The 26982-nt window shown below is 35.1% G+C and overlaps 1 protein-coding gene across 1 annotated transcript in view; it reads left to right on the top strand.

Annotated features, from left to right (window-relative positions):
- Window positions 1-26982, top strand: part of LOC137245406 (F-box/LRR-repeat protein 20) — a 248838-nt gene that overhangs the window by 211889 nt on the left and 9967 nt on the right. The window contains exons 8-11 of the mRNA XM_067776028.1: window positions 987-1164; window positions 24999-25187; window positions 25268-25561; window positions 25633-25845. Coding sequence (XP_067632129.1) covers window positions 987-1164; window positions 24999-25187; window positions 25268-25561; window positions 25633-25845 — 874 coding nt within the window. The remainder of the gene's footprint in view (window positions 1-986; window positions 1165-24998; window positions 25188-25267; window positions 25562-25632; window positions 25846-26982) is intronic.

The raw sequence follows: 26982 nt of genomic DNA, 5'->3' as shown, positions 1-26982 counted from the left end.
ACACAAGTGTAGCTTGCTTTAATGGTTTTGTTGTTGTGCCTTTATTTACTAACAGCTTAGTGATGCTAAAATTCGCCACAATATGTAATGGCTTTGATTGCAATAACCACAAAATAAGCTCACTCAAAAGCTAAAATTAACCATTGAACTTCTATCGTACACCCTAATATTTGCATAATATGCATAACGTAATTTTTCTGAACAACTAAAAATTCGATGAAATAAGATAGAAGTAATAAAAAATTGCTTATTGCGATTCCAATTTTTTTTTTTTTTTTCAATTAAAATAACAGTTAATCGTGATTTCAGTCGAAATTATGTAAAATAAAGCAGTAGTAAATTTTTATATTATTATTTTTTTTTATAAAAAGTGCAAGCAACCATTAAGGAACTCCTATCCTACGCCATAATTCGTGTATGGTATAAGTTAAGCACATTTTTTCTAGACAACTAAAAATTCGATTAAATAAGCTAGATTGCAATCATAAATTTTAGAACAAGCAATGAGTGCACTAAAAAATTGCTGATTGTACGACTCAAAATTTTTTTTATCAAAGCAAAAGTAACGAATTGTGATTGCAATCAAATTATATAAAATAAAAAAAGTCAGTCAATCTTTATTTTATGAAATATCTGTATTTCTTTTAAACTTAATAAATATATCGACTCGCTTTAATTGCAATTATATTATGTATACAATAAATGACTGCAATAAGAAAAACGGTTTGATACAATCAGTGAATGCAGTCAATACCTAATTAATAATTTCAATTTGTTACTTTTGCGGTCAAAATAAGAAACAATTAATTTTGATTGCAACCAAAAACCTTCTTATATTACTTTTATTTATAATTTGATTGCAATCCAATTCTATTGTAAATTTTTTAAAATCGGTTTCCGTGGTTTTGTCGCATTAAGTTTTTGCCTTGTGAATTATTTAACATTAGTCTACAATCATAACCTGTTTGCCTTCTAAATATTTACAGAACATTAGCATTTCACTGCCCCAACATAGAACACTTGGACTTATCCGAATGTAAGAAGATCACCGATATATCGACACAGTCCATAAGTAAAAATTGTTCAAGATTAACAGCAATCAATTTGCAATCGTGCTCTAATATAACCGATGATAGTTTAAAATATATTTCGGATGGCTGTCCGGTAAGTAAATCAAATTAAAATTAAATAAAGGAAGGGAATGATTTATTTTGTAGCTCTACATGTTTATGGATTAAGATTAGTAGATACTCAGACATGCCGGCTTCCCGACCATGGTTGCATTTATCAAGCGGGAATTTACCTGTCTATAGATGGATTTTTCTCGGACAGCCAGGCCGCGCTAAGGCCTTGAACTCAATTGTCGACAACAAAAAATTTACCAATTAAAGCCGCAATGAGATAACCTAGCACTTCGGGCCGCTTTAAAGCTCCGCGTGAACACGAATACAATAAGCAGCGTTAATATGCTCTGGTCAGCGCTTTCTACATGTCAGTTACCAAGGTTGGCTGGTCCTTTCTATGAAAGAGGACACACTAACACTCTTTTTGCCCTGAGTAAAATATGGTATTTCAGCCCTGGTAAGGGTCCTTACTGGTCTTTGTTTGATAGGTCTTCACGTCCGTCGCTAGGATGGGCATCGAGTCTTACGATTATTGCCACAGTTGCAGATGTATTGAGGAGGAGGGAAGCGTAAAGCATATGCATTGATACGTCAGTCTGTACGTAACTTTAATAATGTTCTCCCGGAAACTAATAAACATCTAACTAACTAATCTTTCATCCATAATTTGCTTACCCACTTATGGATTTCACCGATCTAGGAACTGAAGATCTGATGAGTTGGTAAGGGTTTCCACGCGGCACTCAGAGAAAGATGATAAGGAGCACGCCACAGGGGCGCGTTCTTCCCTCGCTGATTTGGCAATTCTTGTGAGGTGTGAACTTTTGAATACATTTATGCACTGACATTTGACATATCGAGGGATGTGCGGGACTGCTTCACTTACGTTGGCATCTATTTACTTTTTGATAAAAATTATATGGGTGCCAGCGCATAAGGATATCCATGACAACAGTCAGCTGATATCTTGGCCCGGGAAGCCACGGGCAAGTTCAACGTGTCTGTCAGTGAGGACTTTGGGACTCCGCTGGCCACTTACTCTCTCCCTCTGGACGGGTGGGCCTCGAGTGAGCTTAGCAAACGCTAAGCTGACACTTCCTATTGCCGTGTGTCAAGGCCTTTCTGATAAGTTGTTGACTCCAAGGACCTTGCGGAGCCATCTATATCCATTTCTATTGGGGTGTTAACAGGGCACTGGCTAATTGGGGTCCATGCGGTACACCTTAATATACTGTACAGCCTCAGATTTGTTAGCTTTACGGGGGACAACGAGATGGAATCGTCCAGCCATTATATGTTCAGCTGTCCAACCTTTGCAAGGATGAAACGTAAATATCTCGGTCGAAACGTAGTCGGGAATTTCCAAGATGGATATGTGTTCGTACGTTAGCGTTGTCACGCAGCGATTCGCTAAATAACTGGAAGCCAGTATCACCGTTAGAATATGTGGTAAGACAACGAACCAATATAAAGTCCCCAAGTGAGCTGTTCTTTAACTATACAGATGCTACCCAACCTAACCTCGTCTTAGGTAGATGGTATAACTTTACCACTTTTCACAAATTCTTCCAAAGGTTTCAATTAAAACAATATTTTTTTGTTTTTTGTTATTCCACGAGATTTAAAACTTTTAATTCGCCATCTCTACATATTTCTTTAAACACTCTTCTTGCAAGAAGTATTTGGCTAGATTTCATTCATATTTTCATCCCATACTCCGTTCAATTTGTCAATGTTCATTGATTAAATTTCTACGAAGATATTTACATTCATATGTACATACATACATATCTATACATTCATTATATTTAGTTACTGTCCAAGTATTTTCTCAAATTCTGTTGAAGCTTGCAGCATGCTCTTTGATTTCTATACTCTCACGGTGTTTTTCGTTGACTTTACAGTTTTAATTTAAAAAAAAAAAAAAAAAAATGCGATAAATTCCCAAATTTAAAACTTCTCACTGCTAATGTTAAAATTGTTGCCAAGTCCATAAATGATCCCCTACCCTCGCAATCTGTTGCATACGCAGCACTCAAACGAAAAACTTTGCCTCTCTTCTTTTATTATCAACCCACCCTTCGTAATGAATATTAAAAAGCGCGCTCCGTTGAGTTTGCGCATGAAAATAATTAGTTATAATTTGCTACTAAATAATATTGCCCTTTAGAATGCTCTTGCCCTACATTTTTTATTTACCCAAAATTTCTCATAAAACTCTCCTTCTATATTCACACGCTCTCTCTCTAGCGAAATGTCGTTCTCTGTTTCAGGCTCAGACTCTCTGTTTCTATACAAGAAATGTTGCTTTGCTCGTCCTTGCACATTCAGTTTCGTAATAAACAAATAAATTTGGGCCAAGAAGAGCATGTTTATATATGTATATATACAACTACACACATATGTACCTACATATGTGTTTGATGGGACATTCTTTTTTTAACAGCTCTCAACCTCCATGCCCTAGCATATACACACACGCACACACACACACACATGAATCTATGCATATACTAAAACATATTTATATGCCATCAACAGCGTTTTTGTTTTTGTTGGAATTTTTCCGAAAAGTGCACAGGAATTTGCATAGTTCACACATACATCAAGGCACAGAGGCTGAATGTTACGCATTCTCAAAATTTTGGAATTTTATATGTATTCGTGGCTGTGTTAAAAAATTATGGCCTACATTAAGGCGTTTTGGCAAATTTTTTCCTTTTTCTTCTCTTTTTTTCTTTTTCCTCTCTTTTTCATTCAAATATATTTGTTTGTGTTTATTTTTTTAGTTGCTTTTTCGTATATTTTTTGGTTTGGTTCTGCTGAGTGTTGCTATTTTTGTTGAATTCCACTGCCCACGCTTTTCATGTAATGAGTTCATGTCAGTTTGTGGTTTAATCTTCAAAACATTTTCCATATATTAATTCATATACATATATGTATGTATTTATGTATTCTCATATATACATACATATGTATACAATGTACATGCATTTAGCGCGTGTTTTGCACCCACAAGCTTGTGGCTGTTTCTAAGTCACGCTGGACTTTTGCAACTTTTGAAAATAGTTTTGCAAGTGCTTTTAAAATGTAAATTTTTTTACTCAATTTATTCCTTCTCCATTTTTGTTTTTTGTATGAGTTTTTTTTTAAATTGTGTCAGATTTTATGAAGGGCTATTAAGTACATGTAGTGTAAGTGAAAGTATGTTACTGCAGTAGTTGGAAAAATTCTAAAGGACCAGTCTTTTGAGGATCTAATACCCGAATTTAAGTGATTCCAAAAATAGTTTTCGGTCACGGAGCGGGCCCTGTTCTTTTATCATGAGTTTACATATCCAGCCGGGCCGATGAGCTGAAGTTTTTGACTGAGGGTTGCAGTCTAGCTGCCAAGTCCAGTGCTCGTCTTCCTCGTGAGTTTCTCAAGCTGAATAGATGCTTGATGCTGAATAGATGCTTGAGAAACTGACGAGGAGGACAAGCACTGGACTTGGCAGCTAGACTGTAACCCTCAGTCAAAAGCTTCAGCTCATCGGCCCGGCTGGATATCTAAACTCATGATATAAGAACAGGGCCCGCTCCGTAACTGAAAACTATTTTTGGATCACAATACTCTCAGCTGGTGAATTGGAGCAACAACATATCATATATATTATTTGTAATTGCTGTTTTTATGTACGGGACCCTTTTTCGCTCTTATTTGGAATCCAAATCTATAAATAAAGTTTTGGTTGTAAAGATAGCGATTTGGGCTATTAGCGAGCTTTGGACAATTTTGGTCGTGGTGATTTTGTTTAGCTATATTTTATTAAAATAATTTGTTAAAAATGAACGATTCTGAGCACACAAAGAAATCTTTTTGTACCATGGCACTATTGTGAATATTTGCACTGCATTACCGGCAGTTGCTACCATACGCTAGATGGCAGCGCAAGCTGTAAGTTTTAATTGATTGACAGAACAGCTGATTTCTGTTGATATTTGATAAGAGACTTTTATATTGATTGCGCAAGATGCGCACGGGTCCTGGCTCGTTTGATAATAATCATAGTTGATTGTCATTTAAAAAAAAAAAAATTTACCGCTTCATCACTATCGTTTACGTGAAAATGGTTTCCGTTCCGTGATCGTTAAACTATATACATGCCCTGATTTTTGCCTGTCGCATGGAAAAAATAGGCGTGACTACTGAGTAATCGTAAAGGTCGTTGTGTAAGCACATAAGGCAGCGAAGAATTCCATTCAATTCTTCCTTTTCTTATTTTTTTATTATTTTCGTTATATTAAGTAAATACTGGGATACTATGGATTTTGTAAGCAAAACTATGCAAACCAATCTCAAAAACGTTTTCGAAAAAATTCGTAATTTCGAGAAAATTTTGCGAATATTTCTAATTTTATATTTGGAGTTATCTAAATATTTTTTTTGAGTATACAGTCTTGTAGCCCAATAGTTATTCTTACATTACTGGCTTACTGTCGATAGCGAATTACTATCACCGAGTTATCGACATTTCTTACCGACTTGTTATCAACGGGTTGCATATGTGTCATCGGTTTTATATAGAAGTTTTATTGGTATCCATTTCACATCAAAGCGATGAGTCATCGTTAACAACTCGAGAAAACGATAGAACAAATCGATAGCTTTGCTCAAATTTTTTTGATAACAAATGGACCACCTTTCTATATCACGTTGAGAAATTGTTCCATCGATATCTTTTCGATAACATATGAATAAATTTCGATAACACACCAATAACAAATTGGTAAAACTCCGATAAGTTTATGATCACAAATCGATATTTTTTTATAACATCTCGTTAACTTATTGGTTAAACTGCAATAACTTTTCGATACAAAATCGATACCTATTTGACAACATATCGATAAATTTTCGATAGATAATTGATCGATAACACGTCGATAAAAAAATGTTAGCCTCCATTCCTTTCCTTCTATTTCCTTTCCTTCATTTGCCTTCCCTTTTCTTTACTTTACTTGCCTTTACTGACCTTTCTGATCATTTCCTTGTCTTGGCTTGCCTTGATTTATGAGGCATATGAAATCATGGTATTGCAGTAGAACAAACATGAGGGCTATCACCCAGCAAGCATGGCATCAAGCCTTTAAGCTTTTCTAGAGATTGCATATGCATGTACGAAACCTAAGAGGGCTCGCGGGCTATAAAAGTCATGCAGATCAGCAAAGGAAACCAATGATGGAGCAATGTCTCCGCTCCGCCCATTGTCAATAAATTTAAAGCAAAAAGGCTGAGTGGCCCAGATGAGGGGCAACCAATCAACTGTTCCCGAACGCGAGAGTAATATGGAACGCCACCCTAAGCAATGCAACAGTGGTTCAGGAGTGTACGATGATTCCAAATTTGGGAAGTGTTTTAGTGCACGGACATAAGGATGCATCTGGCGTTGTCAATTATGGTACGTTAGGTATTTCTATAATGTGGCCAGCTAGCGCTTTTGTTGCAGCTTGGCTGTTTATCATATTGCGTATCTCTGGAAGTGCTAACGATAAAGCATTATATGATAGTTCGTAGTGGGAGGGGGAATAGGATTGAAGGTGCAAGTAAGAGTGGTGTAAGTGGAAATTGAACTGGAAGTGGAGTTTTAATAATTACTTTACAAGCTCTCAAATCGCGGGAATGACGGGTGATATTAACTAATGCAAAATTCTTTCGAAATTCCGAGTAGATATCCTTCGCCGTTCGTGGCCTCAAAACAGCCAACATTTTCTTACCGAAATAAAACCGTTCGCAATACATACGGTTGCGTTATATTCCATTATTCAAGTCCTTTACCCCTGAAAGTCACTCCCTGAGTGCAGTCATTGAAAAACTTCCTCAAATTCATAATGCGATAAAGTAATGTCTATATTCGTAACACTCGCATTAACTTCCAGAGGTCCTATGCACCTATCATAAAGGCCAGGAAAGACAAGGAAATGAAAGGCAAGTAAAGTAAAGAAAAGGAAAAAAATTAAAGGAAAGGAAAGGAAAAGGAAGAACAGTGAGGTATAGTCAAGTTGTCGATTTCTTATCGAATTATTATAAATTTTCTATCGATAACAAAGATTACCGATAAGCTAAAATTTTTTTCTACGAGTTATCGATCAATTATTTATCGATATGTTGTCAAAAATGTATCGATTTGTATCGAAACCTTATTGGAGTTTAACCAATAGGTTATCGGCGTGCTATCGATCGACGGGTTATCGGTTTGTTATCGAGCAAGTATCAATATACTATCGAAATGTCATCGAATATAAATTGATATCGATACGTTGAGTTTTAATAAATTAGTTGAGCTCCTGGTGCACTTTACGCGTTCCAAATATCGACTGAGACCATAACCCCGCGATGCTAGCCTTCGCATTGACGATAGCACCTTGTGCGTTCGCCAGTGACACCTTTCCCATCAAGGATCTAGTGCTTACCCTCAAATCATAATTTATAATATGGTTGCGCTTTAATCATCTTCTCATTTATTTAAATTTTTTTATATTATTTCGTCTGTACATTTTAGCTGTAACACAATAATGGCCTTGAATTTTCAACTACGCTTCTATATAGTTCAAGTGTTTTAATATGTGCAAGATCTACATAAAATCTTTATTTATTTAATTGTACGTATATGCATGTATGTATATGGATATGTATTTACATAAATGTATGTATTAACGAATTTAGAACTTTCAGCCTTTATTGCATTGGCCCACTTTCGAGCTGAACTATATACTGGTACTTTAAAATGTATATAAATGTATGCATACCTACATACATAAGTATTTAGTATGCACTTTTACATAAGCGCAAAATTATTTAGTTCTTCAATAAGTATAGTAGAAGTACTTTTACATGCATATGACATATATACATACGTACTTACCTTAAGACAAGATCCGGGAAGATCTAAAAAACTTTTGAGCCCATTTAGAGCATTTCCACATTCAACTTAAAAGAAGAGAGAAATATCCTTTGTTAGAGTTAGAATTATTTCGGAACTGTTTTTCGTCGTCCTTTGTCAATTTTGGTTTCAGCTTTGTAACCCAACGAGGTTAAACACTGAAGATGCCACAACGCCGAAACCGGTTTGTCTCAAAACCAATATTGACATGGGATGCCAGAAAATCGTCCAATCATCGAAAACAATTCTTAAAGATTAATACATTAGAAGGCATAAAAAATATTAATTTCTCGGGCCATATCCCTTTTTTGAAACCCTTAATATGCAAACAGGAGTCATAAAAATAAATCCGAAATAACTCCGAATGTGATGAATTTTAGTAGTTTTTTTGAAGCCTTTTTGTTGCTTGATGGAGGCATATTTAATAAAGACGCCGTTGGAAGGCATAAAACTCATTTTTCGAAGCATTTCCCTGATAAATGAGCTATTTTCCATGCCCTTAATAAGTAAAAGGTAAACACGAAAATAATTTCGATACTATTTCGAATCCGGTGAGTTTTAAGCGATTTATTACATCTTTTGATTATTTTTAGGTCATTTTTGTTCTGAAGCTTAGTTGACGTCTTTTCGGACTCATAAATTTACTTACATAGCTTTTTGGGGTCATATTTCACAATGACTCTCTCATAAATAAGTTATTTTCGAAGACTTAAAGAAGCAAAAGTGCTCATTTGAAATGACTCTGTATCCGATAAATTTTAAATGATGTTCAGAAATAAATTTCAACCGTTTGTTACTTATTTTAAAGATTTGTTGAAGTCTTTTCGTACTCATAAATCAAATTTTTTTTTGAGTAATATAAAAAAGACTCCTTTAGAAGCAATACAACTAATTTTTCTGAGCATTTTCTTCATAAATGAGCTCTTTTTGGAGCCATGCATTTATAAAAAGATGCCATAAAAGTAAATCCGATGTAATTTCGAAATTACTCCGAATCTGATGAATAGCTTAATTTTGTTATTCTTTTGCAAACGAATATCGGAGGCATTGTGAAGTTATTTTGCAGCTTTTTTAATGTTTTGGTGTCTTTTCAGACTAAAGTGTAGCTTTTTGAAGTAATATTTGAAGACGCCATTAGAAGCCATATAACAAATTTTAATATATCTCATCAGTAAGCTCTCTTCGGAGCCCTAGATGTGCAAAAAGGAGCAATCCGGAGGGTTCCGAAAAGACTCCGAACCCGATTGAGGCTCAAGTCGTTTTAATCCGTGTTTAAATGAATTCTGAAAGCTTTATTTTTTAACCATTTCTGAAATTTTTCTGAAGCCTTCCTGGACTGATAAATGCACCCTTTTAAAAAGACTCCATTAAAAAGCCGCAAAACTAATTTTTAGGAGCGTTTACTTAATAAGTTACCTCTTTTTGGCTCTAAATGCGGTCATAAAAATATTTCCAAAGGTAATTCAAATCCGAGGAATTTTTAATATTTTATGAATCGTTTCAAATGTTCTTGGAGCCTTCTTGTATCGTTTTCTGGAGCTTGATTGGAGTCATTTTGGAATAAAACTTTTGACTGCATATTTGGAAGACTCCACACGTAGCCATAAAATAATTGTTTGGAACATTTTCCTAAGACCTAAATATTCAAAACGCTCCGAAATACTCCGAATTCGATTAATTTTAAATTTTTTAAATGAATTTAAAATGTCTTTTTTCGGAGCTTCTTCCTCAAAAAAATCTCTTTTTAGAATTAAATGAGAGGAGTGATTTAAATAAGTCCGAAAACACTCCGCAATAAAACAAAATGAATCGGCTCCAACTTGAATGGCCTATTAGTTACGTGGAGCATGTCGAGGTAGGTGTCATCTACTATCTGAGCATGAAAATTATGTGGCTAAAGTCAAGGGCTCAATCAATAACTATTGTGGCGAATTTTGACATCACTGGGCTGTTAATAAATAGTCACGCAACAACAAAATCATGAAGCAGCCACTCTTATATACATGTCCACGTTAAAGCTAGCAACACTTATGTAGAAGGCGACGAAGAGATATCTCACTACATACACATGTAGTCATCAGCCGAAATAGTTACTCACACATACACACGCATATAGCTATAAACTACAAATATACATGTAATATATCTGGTAACCAAGCATGAGCTACAAGAGTTCTAGAAGGTGAAACGTTTAGACCTTAAGAGAAATATGCGAACGAAGCAACGGAGAGTATAAAAGCAGCGCAAACTGAGTAATAACTAGCCAGTTGTGATTTAAACACCCTATTGGTTGTGAAGTATAATTGTGAAGTACTATTCCCAAAGTAATCTAAATAAAGACCAGTTTGCAATACTGAATATTGGAGTGATTTATTCAACAGTTTATCGATTCGAACGTTAGCAGAAAGTTTCAAATAAGCGGAATTTCCCAAAATTCGTTACACTATTTTTGGCCAATTATTGGCCAACATTGGAAAATTATGTTCCACAGCAGCCGTCATTAGCGTGAGGCGATTTGATGATTTTAAAGTTAAAAAAAAAGAAATCAAAAATGTTGTATATATTTTAATATTTGACTTTTAGTATGCTCGAAAAAATTATAAATTTTTTCGTTTCCACTGCCTTACCGACATTTTCTCGTGACTTAGGTTTTTGTCTATTTAGCTGAACTCGCACCTAACTATTTATAAGTAACTCAGATTCGTAAATGAGCTCGTTTAAACGGTTAAGCGCCAATTTTGTAAGTAAGTAAGTGAATGAGCTCAGAATGATCGTATCCGAATTGTGTATCCTTTCTGACTCCGTTATGAATGAAACATCAGAAAAGGACAAATCGAATCTCAAATATGATCCCAAAAAGCGAAAAAAACTAATTTTCAAAAAAAAAATAATAATAAATGTAAGGCGCGATAACCTCCGAAGAGATCTAAGGCCGAGCTTCTCTTCCAATTTGAGTCGTGCTTCTCTTGATTTTCCCTACAAATTGGCCGGACAGGACCTACATGATTTTATGCCGACTCCGAACGGCAGATGAGTTTACACTGAGAGCTTTTCATGGCAGAAATACACCCGAAGCGCTTGCCAAACACTGCCGAGGGGCGACCCCGCTTAGAAAAATTTTCTTCTAATTGAAAAGCCTTATTTCTAAAATTTTTGATGTTGCTTTGCCCGGGGTTTGAACCCAGGGCATCCGGTGTGGTAGGCGGAGCACGGTACCATCACACCACGGTGGCCGCGTATTGTTATGACAACTAGTGAAATCGAGAACTAAGTTATTTAGGTCGAGTATCTTCATGCGCCGAATTATTAATTTCTAACATTTTTTTAGTTATACACTATGAAAGTCTCACAATTTTATTACATTCCAAAAACTTGAAAATTTCACGAATGACAACTATCAGTTATGACAACTATCAGTTAGTTTAATTAAATGTCAACTTACTTCCCTAAGCGCCATCTGTTGGTAAGTAGTTGAATGGTTAGACGTCGTTTTCAAATTGAACATATGCCTCTAGTGTTCAACGGTAGCAAATTACCATGGTGAGATATCTTTTTGCTATGGTGAGAAATCTTTCTAATAGTAATCTGTGAGAAATTGCAATTATTCATTTCATATTTGCCAAAAATATGCATTTAAATATATTTTGCTAGAATTTGTAACGGGGCCTTGATATTGCATTTCAATTTCATTAGCGTGTGTGAAATTAAGGAAATTAAGTCGAATAATGTGTAAGATTTTTTACGAAGATTTTTAACTTTAATGTTCTCCTTTAAAGCTTTAATAGAATATGAGTAAGTAGAGTAGTATTTCGTCTAACTATCCCAACCCTAAATGGCAACCCTACTCAAAAATATCCCTATTGTAATGCGGAGTGTAATACCTTTCGTTTGATACCCATATCGGCATATCTAATGCAATTTATTTAAATTTAGAATAGGTGGCAACCCTAAATGGCAGCCCTACTCAAAAATGTCGCTATTGTAATGCGGAGTGAAATACCTTTCTTTTGATACCCATGTCGGCATATATGATGCAATTTTTTTTTCAATTTCGAATAGGTGGCAACCTTGTGACACATTCTGATTGGCAACACCTAGGTAGAAAGTATTAGAAGATGATACATTATCTCTGTGGCAAATTTCATTTAAATCGATTGAGCCGTTCCCGATATCGTTCGGCTATACAAACATACAAATATACAAGAATTGCTCGTTTAAAGTTATAAGATACTAGTTTTACCAGGCGCACTTTGTAACGCCCGAGATCGAATGGATGTTGCGTTATTTTTTCTGTTTTGTTTGTTCATAATTTAATTTATTGTTCTGTAAATTGAATTGAATTTTGTACGCATATTTGGTGAATTTTTCTGTTAAAACATTTTATTCTTGTATCTTATTTTATATTATTGTATTGCTTTTAGCGCTGATGATTGTTGCTTTGATTACATTCCGAAGAAGCATGACTGGTGAGCCAATTTTCAAAGTTGATATATGCGCAGGCATTTCTTTTGGTTCTAAGGAGTGTAGAAATTCATTTGGATAATTCACAATTTTATCTTCATCTGTAACTGTGCCGATCGATTTATATTTCGTCACTTCACCAGGAAATTGATTTTGAAAGCGATCATTGATTTTGCTAACATGATCATTTTTGGGAGCTAAGATAGTTCTTTCGCATAGCCAAAAAACAAAAACATATAAATTTAAAATTCTTAATTCTGAAATATGAAAAACTTTCGTCTTGATCGAAGGAACCTCGAGCCAAAATTTGGTGATGATCGAAGTATAGCAAACACGTTTTCATAGGGAACACACACACATAATTTGATTTTTATAGAAGATGTAGATAGACTGAAGCTAAACAATTTTTTAACAGCGGCAGATTACTAAACGTCGAAAATGCATAACAGCTAAACTCAACAATGCAGTCAAACTTTAGGTGTTAAAATAACTTAAGTTTGTACGGCAGCCATAGTTTTCCCCCATTCCACATTTTACTGGAGGTTTTAGGACTTAACGTCACATAGCTCCTTACCAATTTTAATTATCCTACCATTACGACATCCAGATATATGCAGTATAATATATTCCATTTGTATGGGAGGTGCCACGCCCCCTTTTTCCCAATTCCATATCTTCTTGGTGGTGTTAAGGATTGACCTCAAATAACTCCTTACTGAATTTCAATGTCCTGGCATGTATACCTCCAAAGTTATGCAGTACTAAAGATTCCATTTGAATGGGAGGTTCCACGCCCCCTTTTTCCCAATTCCGCCTTTTCTTGGTGGTGTTAGGGATTGACCTCATATAACTCCTTACTGAATTTCAATGTTCTGGCATGTATACCTTCAAAGTTATGCAGTACCAAATATACCATTTGAATGGGAGGTTCCACTCCCCCTTTTTCCCAATTCCGCCTTTTCTTGGTGGTGTTAGGGATTGACCTCATATAACTCCTTACTGAATTTCAATGTGCTGGCATGTATACCTTCAAAGTTATGCATTACTAAAGATTCCGTTTGTATGGGAGGTGCCACGCCCCCTTTCTCCAAATTCCGCATTTTCTTGGTGGTGTTAGGGATTGACCTCATATAACTCCTCATTGAATTTCAATGTTCTGGCATGTATACCCTCAAAGGTATGCAGTACCAAAGATTCCATTTGTATGGGAGGTGCCACGCCCCTTTTATATATCGAAATTATTTTTAGCCTAAAACCTTCCCGTTGATCGAAGGAACCCATAACCAAAATTTGGTGATGATTGGTGTGTGGGAAATACGTTTATATATATGGCTAAACCGATTTGGGATTTCAAAATCAACTAACCATCATCTCTCCTTCCTGTATCTTTCCTAAAAATTACATGGCAATCTGTCGAGCCGTTCTCGAGTTATGGAGTGACAATCACAATGTACACTTCTTTTTATATATATAGATAAGGGAAAACATCAGGATCTTTATATTATTTGAAAGCCCTCATCAATAAAGAAAAAAATACTAAATGCATTAAGTGCCTTATTGCTCTTAATTATCCCCTTTCCTCTTCTTTTGGTTAGGTGGATAACTTTAACGCAAATATTTTCAATTAATTAAATTATAAGAAAATTTCCCAATTGGAAACTGTTCCACTCTATGTACAAAGGATGAGATAAAGAAAATATGTTTGTATTAAAGGAAGCAATTCCTTAAATATCTCGTTCAAATTCTAACCTGCAAGGGAATGCAATTAACTTTTAATTTTTAATCCCATCAAGATTTTTTGCTACACACATGCAGTTCAAGGAAAGACGGTTTTTCTAACTGGAAAATTTGCTTATATTTCTATTTTTTCACTTTCTCTGTAAGTTTCCCCAAGTTCTTGAAATTTTCCCACTCATGCACACATTGTTCAATGAATGAGTGATATCCATGTTTAGTGATATGCAATCAGATTGTGGCTTTTCTATGAAATATGTATAGACCGTGTTATTGCAGGAAGAACAATAAAGGAAGCTATGAATTCGAAGAAACCTTTCAATGTCCTTCGCGTATGTTGAGATTGTGTGTATGTATATCTATGTTGGTACATGTGATGGTTGAGTCCTGCATCCTTACGTTCACTCACTCATTTATACACATGCGTACATTCATATGTAATTGTCCCACATTTTCCATAACCATGATTTTCTATTGTACATGTTACATACTTACATGTATACATATACATATATAGTCTTTTATAAAAGGCACTTATACTCCTATGTACTTACACTAAATCAGTCAAAATCAATGGTACAGTTTAACTCCTTAAAATGAGTTTGAGAGCTCTAAGCCAAAGTTCCTGGGCTCGTATAGTGTCATACGATCATGTATGGAAAAACCAATTTCACTTAAACGATAAGTATGAATCTGCGAAACTATTCGCTATTATAATAATAAATAATGGATCCATATCACATATTTTCTTCATCCCTTCATCCGATTCACCGTATCAGAGGCACTGCGATTTAAAAAATTTATTTCGATCACAGATCGTATAACACGATACGGGCCATCAATTTCAGGCATTCCGGAATTATTATATTCTTTAGACCGTAAGACATTTTTTTGCAAAATTTTACGATTACAAAATCATTAGGAAATTTTTTCGCGACTAATTTCCACAATGCTCAGATGCAAGATATCAATGACGTGAAAAAATCTTCTAGAAATTTCATACATTGAAATTAAAAAAAAAAAAAATAGATTTTAAAAATCCTAGACATTTTGAAATATTTTTATTTTTTTAATAAAATTTTTTTTTTATTAATAATGAAATTAAACCAGGAATACTATTAGAAAAGAGATATTGTTTTAGAAATTCTATACATTTTTTTATGAAACAAATGTCAAAATAAACTAATACAGCATTAAAAAAATTTCAAAAGTAAATTTAAAATAAAAAGAGTTTTGGAATGAATAAAAATAAAAAGCAAATAAAAACATTTATAAAATCATTAAATGAAACAAGTAAGGAAGGCTAAGTTCGGGTGTAACCGAACATTACATACTCAGCTGAGAGCTTTGAAGACAAAATAAGGGAAAATCACCATGTAGGAAAATGAACCGTGGGTAACCCTGGAATGTGTTTGTATGACATGGGTTTCAAATGGAAGTCATTAAAGAGTATTTTAGAAGAGAGTGGGCCATAGTTCTATAGGTGGACGCCATTTCGGGATATCGCCATAAAGGTGGACCAGAGGTCACTCTAGAATGTGTTTGTACGATATGGGTATCAAATGAAAGGTGTTAATGAGTATTTTAGAAGGGAGTGGACCTTACTTGTATATGTGAAGGCGTTTTCGAGATATCGATGAAACTGTGGACCAGGGTGACCCAGAACATCATTTGTCGGGTACCGCTAGTTTATTTATATATGTAATACCACGAACAGTATTCCAGCCAAGATTTTAAGGGCTTTTGATTTTGCCCTGCAGAACTTTTTCATTTTGTTCTACTTAATATGGTAGGTGTCACACCCATTTCACAAAGTTTTTTCTAAAGGTATATTTTGCGTCAACAAACGAATCCAATTACCATGTTTCATCTCTTTTTTCATATTTGGTATAGAATTATGACATTTTTTCATTTTTTGAAATTTTCGATATCGAAAAAGTGGGCGTGGTCATAGTCGGATTTCGCCCATTTTTAATACCAAGATAAAGTGAGTTCAGATAAATACGTGAACTAAGTGTAGTAAAGATATAACGATTTTTGCTCAAGTTATCGTGTTAACGGCCGATCGGAAGGACAGACGGTCGACTGTGTATAAAAATTTGGCTTGACTTCAACCGATTTCACCCATTTTCACAGAAAACAGTTATGGTCATAGAGGCTATGCCCTTACCAAATTTCACAAGGATTGGTGAATTTTTTTTCAACTTATGGCATTAAAAGTATTCTAGATAAATTAAATGAAAAAGGGCGGAGCCACGCCCATTTTAAAATTTTCTTTTAATTTTGTATTTTATTGCAACATATCATTACTGGAATTTAATCTTGACATAATTTACTTATATACTGTAAAGGTATTAATTTTTTTGTTAAAATTTGACTTTAAAAATTTTTTTTTTAAAATTGTGCGTGTTCGTCATCTGATTTTGCTAATTTTTATTTAGAACACATATAGTAATAGGAGTAACAATCCTGCCAAATTTCATCATTATATCTTCAACGACTGCCAAATTACAGCTTGCAAAACTTGTAAATTACCTCCTATTAAAAGTGGGCGGTGCCACGCCCATTTTCCAAAATTATACTAATTTTCTATTCTGCGTCGTAAGGTCAACCCACCTGTAAAGTTTCATCGCTTTATCCGTCTTTGGTAATGAATCATCGCACTTTTTCGGTTTTTCGAAATTTTTGATATCGAAAAAGTGGGCGTGGTTATAGCCCGATATCGTTCATTTTAAACAGCGATCTGAGACGAGTGCCCAGGAACTTACACACCAAATTTCATTAAGATACCTCAAAAGTTACTCAAGTTATCGTGTTCATCGATTAGTTTATGCCGTTTCGGGGTACCGTTATGCGAACAAAATTAATATACTCTGTGAGCTCTACTCAGCTGAGTATAAAATCGTATAGTAAATTTCTAAAACGTTTTGATTTAAAATTTGCAATAAATTTAGTAATATTTCTTAAACAACCTAAAAACATTTAAAAAAAATAACTTAAACATATAGAAAAATTAAAAAAAAATCATATTTGATGAAAAAAATCCAAATATATGAAAAAAGAATTATAAAAAAAACAGCAAATCAATATGTGTACATAAAACCGAAAAAAAGTTAAAAAAAAATATAAAAAACATATAATTCAGCACAAATTGATCATTAAAAACAAAAGAAAGTATTGCAACATTTTGAAAAGAGATTTATATAAATGTTTCTTACAAAAAATACTTTCATTTATATAAGGCCTTTTGATATAAGATTTGATTTGAAATAAATTTTCTAAAAAACTGTCATTATAATTACAAAAAACAACCCGATTGCCTCCAGAAATAAATATTTTTTTAATATAAAACATAATAAATATTTTTTGTGAAGAAATAAAAAAGACTTTATATTTATTTAAAAAATAAAGCTTTTAATAAAAAGAACATTGACAAAATTTTAGTTAACAAAAATTATGGAAAAAATTCAAAACTTTTTTTGCAAAGAAATAATTATATACTTTTAATATATAAAAAATAATATTTTAATAAAGTGGTTAATTTGTAATGAAACCTAAAGGTTTTTAATATATTTTTATAAAATTACCAAAACTTTATAAAAAATAACGATATATAAAAACAAAACAACGAAAATCAGCAAATTTTAAAATTAATTTAAAACTAGTTTTAAGTAAAATTTTAATAGAAACTGAAAACAGACTCAAAAATATTTTAAAAATATAAATTTTGTAAAACAGTTTTAAAAGTGAAAAAAAAAACGAAAATAATAAAAAAAACTATTTCAATGATGTATTAAAGTTTTTAAAAAACATTTTGAAAAGAAAAAACAATTGGATAAACGTGGAAAACTTCGAAAAAATTATTTTTATACAATACTAGCAGACCCGGCAGACGTAGTTCTGCCCTAAATTTGGTCTATCTGCATACATTTTAATAAGCCTTTTCCGTCTAACTCTGCCCTCACCCCTCTACACTTTTTCCTAATCTTTGTATTCACTCCTCTCTCCGTCTTTTTCGCTTCATCTATCTCCATCTTTGTCTCATTCTATCTCTTTCCCAATCTCCTTCTCTCTTTTCTCTTCTCTCAAGTTTTTCTCATTCTTCTTCATATCTTATTGCCAGTCCCAGAGGGTGGTATGTATTTTGTTCCAGTCCCATTCCGAGTCTCAGTCCCAGTCCCAGTCTCACTCCGAGTCTCAGTCCCAGTCCTAGTCCTAATCCCAGTCCCAGTCCGTCTCTGGTCTACTTCCCGGAAAAAAGCATCGTAAATACTAATATAGGCAAATTTATATACCAAATTTCAGGCAAATCGAATAGGACGTATGTAAATAGGTATGTGGGTATTATTAATTCATGTCTATATTTCGGCTTCGCATGCATATTTATCAGTTTTGCCAGGTTGATACGACTAAATCGAATATCACAATGAAAATTACTTTAAAGCTCTCAGCAACAGCTTTCATTTGATATCCATAATACACACACATTCTAGGGGTATTCGGGTCCATGTTTTGGCCTATATCTCGAGACCCTAGTCACCCAGCGGTGTAAAACTTACTCTGTACTAAAGCACACATCAACAGCTTCAATTTGATATCCATAATTTAAAAACACATCCTATTGCTACCCTGATCCACGTTTTGGCCTATATCTCGAGACCCCAGTCACCCAGGGGTATGAACATTACCCTCTACTAAAGCAATCATCAACAGCTTTCATTTGTTTTCCATATTCTATAAACACATTCTAGGGGTACCCGGGTCCACGTTTTGGTCTATATCTGGAGACCCTGTGTGTGGATCCTGAATTTTCTTTGCTATGAACCTCACGGAGCCCGAGACATTTCCAACGAATGCAAAACTGTGGAAATCGGTTCGGCCGTTCTGGAGTTATAGCGTCAGGAAGGAAAATCCGACTTATTTTTTAAATGGTTTTATTTAGCATGCACGGCCGTTGTGAACGAATTTTGTAATTGAAATTTATGTAACTTTCCGATAAGCTACAAGCTTGAAACTTGGAATATAGTTCAGAACCCGATGACAATGCAATAATAAGAAAAAAATTGCCGCTAGGTGGCGCAAGGATTGAGATATTTACAAAAATCGTATTTGTGCGCCGATTTGGAACACATAATACATACAAGAATAGAAAGCGACTTATGAAAAAATCGCCGCTAGGTGGCGCAAAGATCGAGATATTAAAAAAATCGTATTTGTGGTCCGATTTGGTCCATATGTGGAACACATAATACATACAAGAATAGAAAGCGATCTATAATGTCCGATTTGGCTCACATTTGGAAAAAATATTATATACAGTCAGTCCGGTAGAAGTGACATCAAAATATTTTCGAGTTGGAAGAGGGACAAGCATACTTGGCGCAGAGTCGAGTAAAGTCATTGGAGGATTATATAGAGGTCTTAGATTTTAACAAATAGTCAGGAACGGGTCCTTGTAATAATGAGTCACTAAATGAACTAAATAGAATGAGAAATAATAGGCAATTAAATAAAAGCGTTGGACGCGTCAAATTTCTGCTGATAGTCATATATAAGACCAACTGAACCATAATCAGGTTATGCTACACCTCACATTTTTAGGAATTTTACGCGCTCAACGCTTTTATTTAATTGTCTGATCAACGCCCTAGATTGATAAGGAGTGTGATGACTAGTACCTAGGACCTACCTAATTATTTTCCAGCTTTTAGTATTATTATTACTTCATGTAAGTATTGTTTTCAATAAAACCGTTTAACTTAAGAATTTTTTTAATTATTTTATTATATTATAGATTTTGTTTTCAACGAAAACAAAATTTGCTTAAAAACTTAATCTGCAAACCATTGTCAGTAAAAAATTGAACAATGTTCCAAACACTTAAAACAAAAATAAATTATAAAAATTTTAAGTAAAAAAATAAAAATGCAACATTTTAATAAATAAAACCCCCCAAAAAAATTATATAACAAATTATTTTTACAAAAAAACAATTCTATTATTTGATAGGAAACCCTTAAAGGTGGGGTTCAACACACCAAAAAAATGACAAATACTTACAAACAATTTACAAAGAGCAAAAAAAGTGATTATTATATTTCAATTTATTTTAAAAGAAAATTTTTCCAAAATAAAATATGAATATCTATTACAAATTTACTATATTTGCTGAACCCTCTGGGCATACGGTTCATATTTTCCATCATATCGGATTCATAAGAGACTCCTTCCTATATGATCATATTTTTGAGGCTCAAACTTCTCACATATTCCAGCCTCATTTCGTACTCTTAAATTAGAACCGCTCCAAAAACGTTTGAGAGGAAACTAGTCAGTTGGGTTTTCTTAGTATTTTGGAACTTTTATTCCAAATTTGAATTTTTGTTAATAAAAATTTCTTTCAAATTTCCAAAATTCTGAAGCAAAAGCAATTGCTTGTTTTTTTATCTATGCGACAAATTATTAAAATTTAAAAAATAAAGGGTACCATTTCAATTGTGAACGACTGCATTTACCCAAATATATTCAAATGTTAGTTATGAAAAGATGCATTTCTTCTTCTTTCATACATTTTGAGGTAAAATATGGATTTTGTATTCCTTCTTTCTGTACTCCGTAATGACTTTCCTTGCATTATTTTTAAAAGCTCTTTAGCCCCGTATATCAACAGTTGCATCTATTCTTAGAATTTTATGCTGATGTTCTTTAAAATGCGTACAATTATGTATATATAAACAGGCATTTATATAACTGAACGTTCTTTTGCTCTCCGTTCCTGCGCTTGTTGTTGTTGTTGTTGTAGCGATAAGGTTGCTCCCCGAAGGCTTTTGGGGAGTGTTATCGATGTGATTGTCCTTTGCGGGTACAGATCCGGTACGCTCCGGTACCACAGCATCCTTAAGGTGCTAGCCCGACCATCCCGGGAACGATTTATGTGGCCACATTAAACCTTCAGGCCATCCCCTCCCTCACCACCCCCAAGTTCCATGGGGAGCTTGGGGTCGCCAGAGCCTCGTCTGTTAGTGAAACAGGATTCGCCGCGGATAGGTGAGGTTGACAATTGGGTTTGGAGAAGCTATATATTGCGCTGGCAACCTGAAGGGTTGCGCTACACACCCCTTGAATCTGCTATTTTAGTCGCCTCTTACGACAGGCATACCTACCGCGGGTATATTCTGACCCCCTTACCCGCTGCGCTCGCCCCCTACAGTGTCGAACAAATAAATAGCAGTGGCAATTTTTATCAAACTTCTTCAGTTGAATTCTCCTTTTTTTACTTTCGATATTTAAAAAAAAACTTCTATGAATTTGTAGCTGATACCATGCAAACCAATCTAAAAACGGGTTTTTAAAAAATTCGAAAATTTGAGAAAATTTTACGACACTTTTTAACTTTTTATTTGGAGCTCTCTGGATATTTTTGGCTATGCAACTTTGTAACCCAATCAATTTTAGTCTCAAAAAGTACAAGTTATGAAAACACGCATTGATTTTTAACAATTTTTTCCAAAAGGGTGCTCACGATTTTCTGCCATACAAAATGTTAATTTTTTTTTATAAGGTAGAAATAGAGTAAACAGCGTTCGGAAAAAAATTGTTCAAAATCAATGCAGATTTTTAAATAGACAAGACTAAAATTGAATGGGCTACAAATCTGCATACTCAAAAAATCCAGCAAATTCCAAACAAAAAGTTAAAAAGTTTCGAATTTTTCCAAAACGATTTTGAGATTTGTTTGAATAATTTCCGTTGGAAAATTCATAGAAGTTTTTTCTTGAAATATCGTAAATAGGAGAAAAGAGTTTAACTAATGAAATTTGATAAAAATTGTCAGTTATTTTTCTGTTCGCTACTGTGGAATCGCAATCACGTTCCTCTTCTTTCGATATTACATTCACCTAGTTTCCTTAGCTTACTCAAGGCCAATAGACAAACCAAAAAAAAATCCATGCAAGTAGCATGTAACCAAAAACAATAACAAACATTTAAAAACAATAGGAAAAAAATTAAGCAATGCAATCCAAAGCACCCACTCATAATGACAACAACAGAGTCATGGTTAGCGCCGCAGAGAGTGGATTTTTATTGTTTAGCTCGCTAAGCATAGTCAGTTAATGGCTATGACATGCGATGTCATAATTGGCGACCCCTGATGCTAGTCGATATTGACATGCGTTTTATTTACTCCTTCATATATACATACATATTTGTATATATTTGATTGGGATCAATAATGTACTGTAATTTATTTAAAACTATACTTGGACATTCTTGCGCCGCGTGAAAGTGGTGGAATTTTATGCCGCTGGGTATTGGTATTTGTTCGTTTTTTTTCTGTAATTTTTGTTTTTTGCTATTTCATTTTCTTTCCTTCTCTGCAATATTTTTATTTTTTTATTCTCTAGTCATCCCCTATATATTTTGCGTTGGTGTAGTCCCTGCTGGTGGCAAACACAGCTGATTCCGTTGGGTGTGTGGAGGTCGTCAAAGCTATTAATCATAGTTATGAATTGCATACTTTTGGGCGTAAGGGAATGTGTGGTTGCTTTTTTGAGAAATGCGTTGAAAAATATAAATTTATTAATCAAAGTAAGCGTTTTTTTTTTAATGTTTTTGTTAAAATCGCTTATTTATATCTGAAAAGCCTTGAATTGAATTTTTTCAAAGCTGCATTGCATACTTTAGGGCGCTAATTGATTTTCAGAGCTGTTAATGTTTCCAAACAGTTATTATTATTAAATGAACTCTTTTTACTAAACAAAACAAATCAATTAGTTGTTGAAGTTTGTTCTGCGTAGAGAGCCAAAATGTTGCAAATCGTCCTTGGGGTAACTTAACGAAACGTTATTATTCAGCAAGTCTATTCAAGTCTAATGTGCCGCCTGTTGTCATCTCTGAAAAGTAGGATGAGTGGGATTTGTTTTTTTAATTTCTTTATTCTGGGACTATATCACATTGCCTCTACCAAAGCCCTTCTTAGAAATGTTCACCATCGCGCGCCTGGCTACCAGCTCAATTGCTATGTGAAGCAGCGTTGCTCGTGGTGACCACGCATTTCCTCCAATCACTCGTATGATTCTTATTATCATCACCATCTTAAGATCTTGGAGCTGCATCCACAGTACTTTCCTGCAATATGTTTTCTCCACATTAGCTCAGAGTATTAGCTTAGTACTTTACCTCGGTCCATTGCTCAAGCCTCAATCCATTACGATTTGCCACATACCGCACAGTGTTCTTCTTGGTGAAGGGTATAATAATCGTCTTGTTAGGGATGATGCTTAGCCCTACCCCTGTGTACCATTATGTTGTCCAGCTCAATGAGATTATGACAATGTAGTCACCGTACCCCTGATACCGGATTCCAATTTCATACAGTATCAAGCTCCACAGTAGGGGAACAAAACGCCCTCTCGTAGTCCACATATGCACTGTGCCATGTCGAGTAGAGCGTTTATCCACTTCCGAATTGAACCTATCTTCTCTCAAGCGCTCGATTCACACTCTCTGTACAAAAACTCGAGCTCATTTTGGGTTTCTGTGGTCAGCTGATATAGAGGATTATTGAGAATATCAACATGTTGCGATACTTCTCTTCTTTCATTTGTCATTTACTTATTCCGCTATTGCAAACTCTTGGATAAAAGAACCTGGTGGTGCAATATTGAAAAAAGAGCCTGGAAGGACTTAAGAAGCAATGCTGAAGTAAGGATCCTTAAGTCTGGCTGTTGTGAGAAGCATAAATAAAAATAAATGTAAGGCGCGATAACCTCCGAAGAGATTTTAGTCCGAGCTTCTCTTCCAATTTGCGTCGTGCTCCTTTTAATTTATACTACAAATTGGCGGGACGGGACCTACTTATTTTATTCCGACTCCGAACGGCATCTGCAAGGCAGATGAGTTTTCACTGACAGTTTTTCATGACAGAAATACACTAGGAGTGCTTGCCAAACAGTGCCGAGGGGCGACCCGCTTAGAAAAATTTTCTTCTAATTTAAAAACCTTGTTTCTAAAATTTTGATATTGATTTGCCCGCGGCGAGAATCCAGGACCTTCGATGTGATAGGCGGAGCACGCTAACATCACACCACGGCGGCCACCCTTGTGAGAAACATAAAAATAAATAAATGTACGGCGCGATAACCTCCGAAGAGATTTTAGGCCGAGCTTCTCTTCTAATTTGCGTCGTGCTCCTCTCCGAACGGCATCTGCAAGGCAGATGAGTTTTCACTGCGAGCTTTTCATGGCAGAAATATACTCGGAGCGCTTGCCAAACACTGCCGAGGGGCGACCCCGCTTAGAAAAATTTTCTTCTGATTGAAAAACCTTATTTCTAAAATTTTGATATTGCTTTACCCGGGGTGTAAACCCAGGGCATACGGTGTGGTAGGCGGAGAACGCTACCATCACACCACGGTGGCCGAGAAACATACACTAGAAAAAAATAGTCGGAAAGATCTACTAACAATAACAAGGAAGCACACAAGTGGCTCGCGCATTTTTCTGAGTCACCAAATCTTCACCTTATGTTACGACCCTGGCATTTCCCCCCTTTTATTTTCCATTTATGTTACTCCTGACCTCTATATTTTTCCTAATCCTCATAATTGATTTTCCGCTCGCCTGCCGTCGACTGTTTCATACACGCTTCCGGTTCATTTTGCTCTTTATTTTCTTTTATGAATGTAGCTTATTTGAGGCCAATGTGCGTTCACCTTTAAAATCAAAAATTTTACTTTGTTCTTACTCTCTTTCAGAACCTACTCGAAATCAACATTTCATGGTGTCATTTCATCTCAGAGAATGGTGTTGAGGCCTTGGCGCGCGGTTGCAAGAAGCTGCGCAAATTTTGCAGCAAAGGTTGTAAACAAGTCAACGACAATGCTATTACCTATCTGGCGAAATTTTGTCCTGACCTAATGGTGCTCAATTTACACAGCTGCGAGGTATGCAAGAATTGTAAATAATATTTAAAAAATTAAAGAAATTTAATTTTATAAAATTTTCTTCTTCTCTTTCCTTGCAGTCAGTCTCCGATGCCTCAATACGACAGATCGCAGCTAATTGTCCTAAAATGCAAAAGCTATGCATTTCAAAATGTGCCGAACTTACTGATCTCTCACTAATGGCTATCTCACAGAATAATCCATGGCTGAATACGCTCGAAGTGTCTGGGTGCCGTAATTTTACCGATATTGGCTTTCAAGCATTAGGCAAAAATTGCAAATATTTAGAACGTATGGATTTGGAAGAATGCAATCAGATAACAGATTTAACGCTGGCGCATCTGGCCACTGGTTGTCCTAGTTTAGAAAAACTGGTTGGTATATGTTGATGAGCATAAGATTGCTTGGTAATTTTTATCTCTCTCTGTTTCTGTCTCTCTTACAGACTTTGTCGCATTGTGAGCTTATCACTGACGATGGAATACGTCAGCTGGCGGCTGGTAGTTGTGCAGCTGAAAGTTTATCCGTCCTCGAATTGGATAATTGTCCATTAATCACCGATCGTACATTAGAGCATTTAGTATCTTGTCACAATTTACAAAGAATCGAGCTATTCGACTGCCAAATGATATCGAGAGCAGCAATACGAAAATTAAAGGTATGTATGTGTTAAAATAGACAAGAAATCTAACATACAAGCCGGACTAAAATTTGCTGCGCACAATTCTACACGGAATTTACATATGTACTCAGCATGCGGATTATAGCTTAGTATTAGCTAAGGCTTAGCATGTAGAAATTTATTTACATGTATCTGAAGGTTGCATACTTCTAGGAGCACCTTATATATTTTAGAAATTTTTGGGGCGGAGTAGTATCTTAAATTGGAACTCAGCTACAGAGAGTCTCTTATTTACTGAGTGATGGGCGAGAGAGCCGTGGGAATAGTGCCGAGTCGCCCGTACCTTTTGAATTTGTCCCGTTTTTGTCTCAGCCACCAGTCGTTAAAAAATTAAATTTACCTACTTAGTTGAAGCTTTACTGGCGGTAAAATAAATAAACTAAATCTTATTTTACCCTCTTATTTTCAATAAAAAATAGACCCCTGTAGAAGACAAACAAGTGCCAAAACGCGTAAGAGAGTAAAGGAAAATTGTAATAAGTATCTCCGGTCCACGTGTCAACCACACCTCGCCCGTTGATTTTATTAAATACTAGAAGACTCGGCAGACGTTGTCCTGCCCTAAATTTGGCCTATCTGCATACATTTTAATAAGCTTTTTCCATCTGACTCTGCCCTCCCCCCTCTTCACTTTTTCCTAATCCTTTTATTCACTCCTCCCTCTGTCTTTTTAGCTTCATCTATCTCCATATTCGTCTCATTCTATCTCTTTCTCAATCTCCTTCTCTCTTTTATCTTCTCTCAATTCCATCTCATTCTTCTGCATCCCTTATTGCCTGTCCCAGAGGGTGGTATGTATTTTATTCCAGTCCTAGTCCCAGTCCTAGTCCTAATCCCCGTCCCAGTCCGTCTCTGGATAATATATTACTCTGTACCAAAGCACTCATCAACAGATTTCACATGATATCCATATTGTATAAACACTGTCTAGGCATTCACTGGCCCACGTTTTGGCCTATATTTAGAGACCCTGTACCTGTAGTAACCACCGCGTGAGGTTTACGCAACTTGTTTGAAAGTTTGAACAAAATCGACCGACGCATCTCTTCAAACACCGGCGACCAACTAACACACATTTTAGCCTTTCTTTTTATATATATAGATTTTTATTTT

The sequence above is a fragment of the Eurosta solidaginis genome, chromosome 3 (assembly GCF_040869045.1).
Source record: "Eurosta solidaginis isolate ZX-2024a chromosome 3, ASM4086904v1, whole genome shotgun sequence".
Taxonomy (NCBI): domain Eukaryota; kingdom Metazoa; phylum Arthropoda; class Insecta; order Diptera; family Tephritidae; genus Eurosta; species Eurosta solidaginis.
The sequence above is the reverse complement of the archived record's forward strand: the minus strand, read 5'-3'. Positions and strand labels throughout refer to the sequence as shown.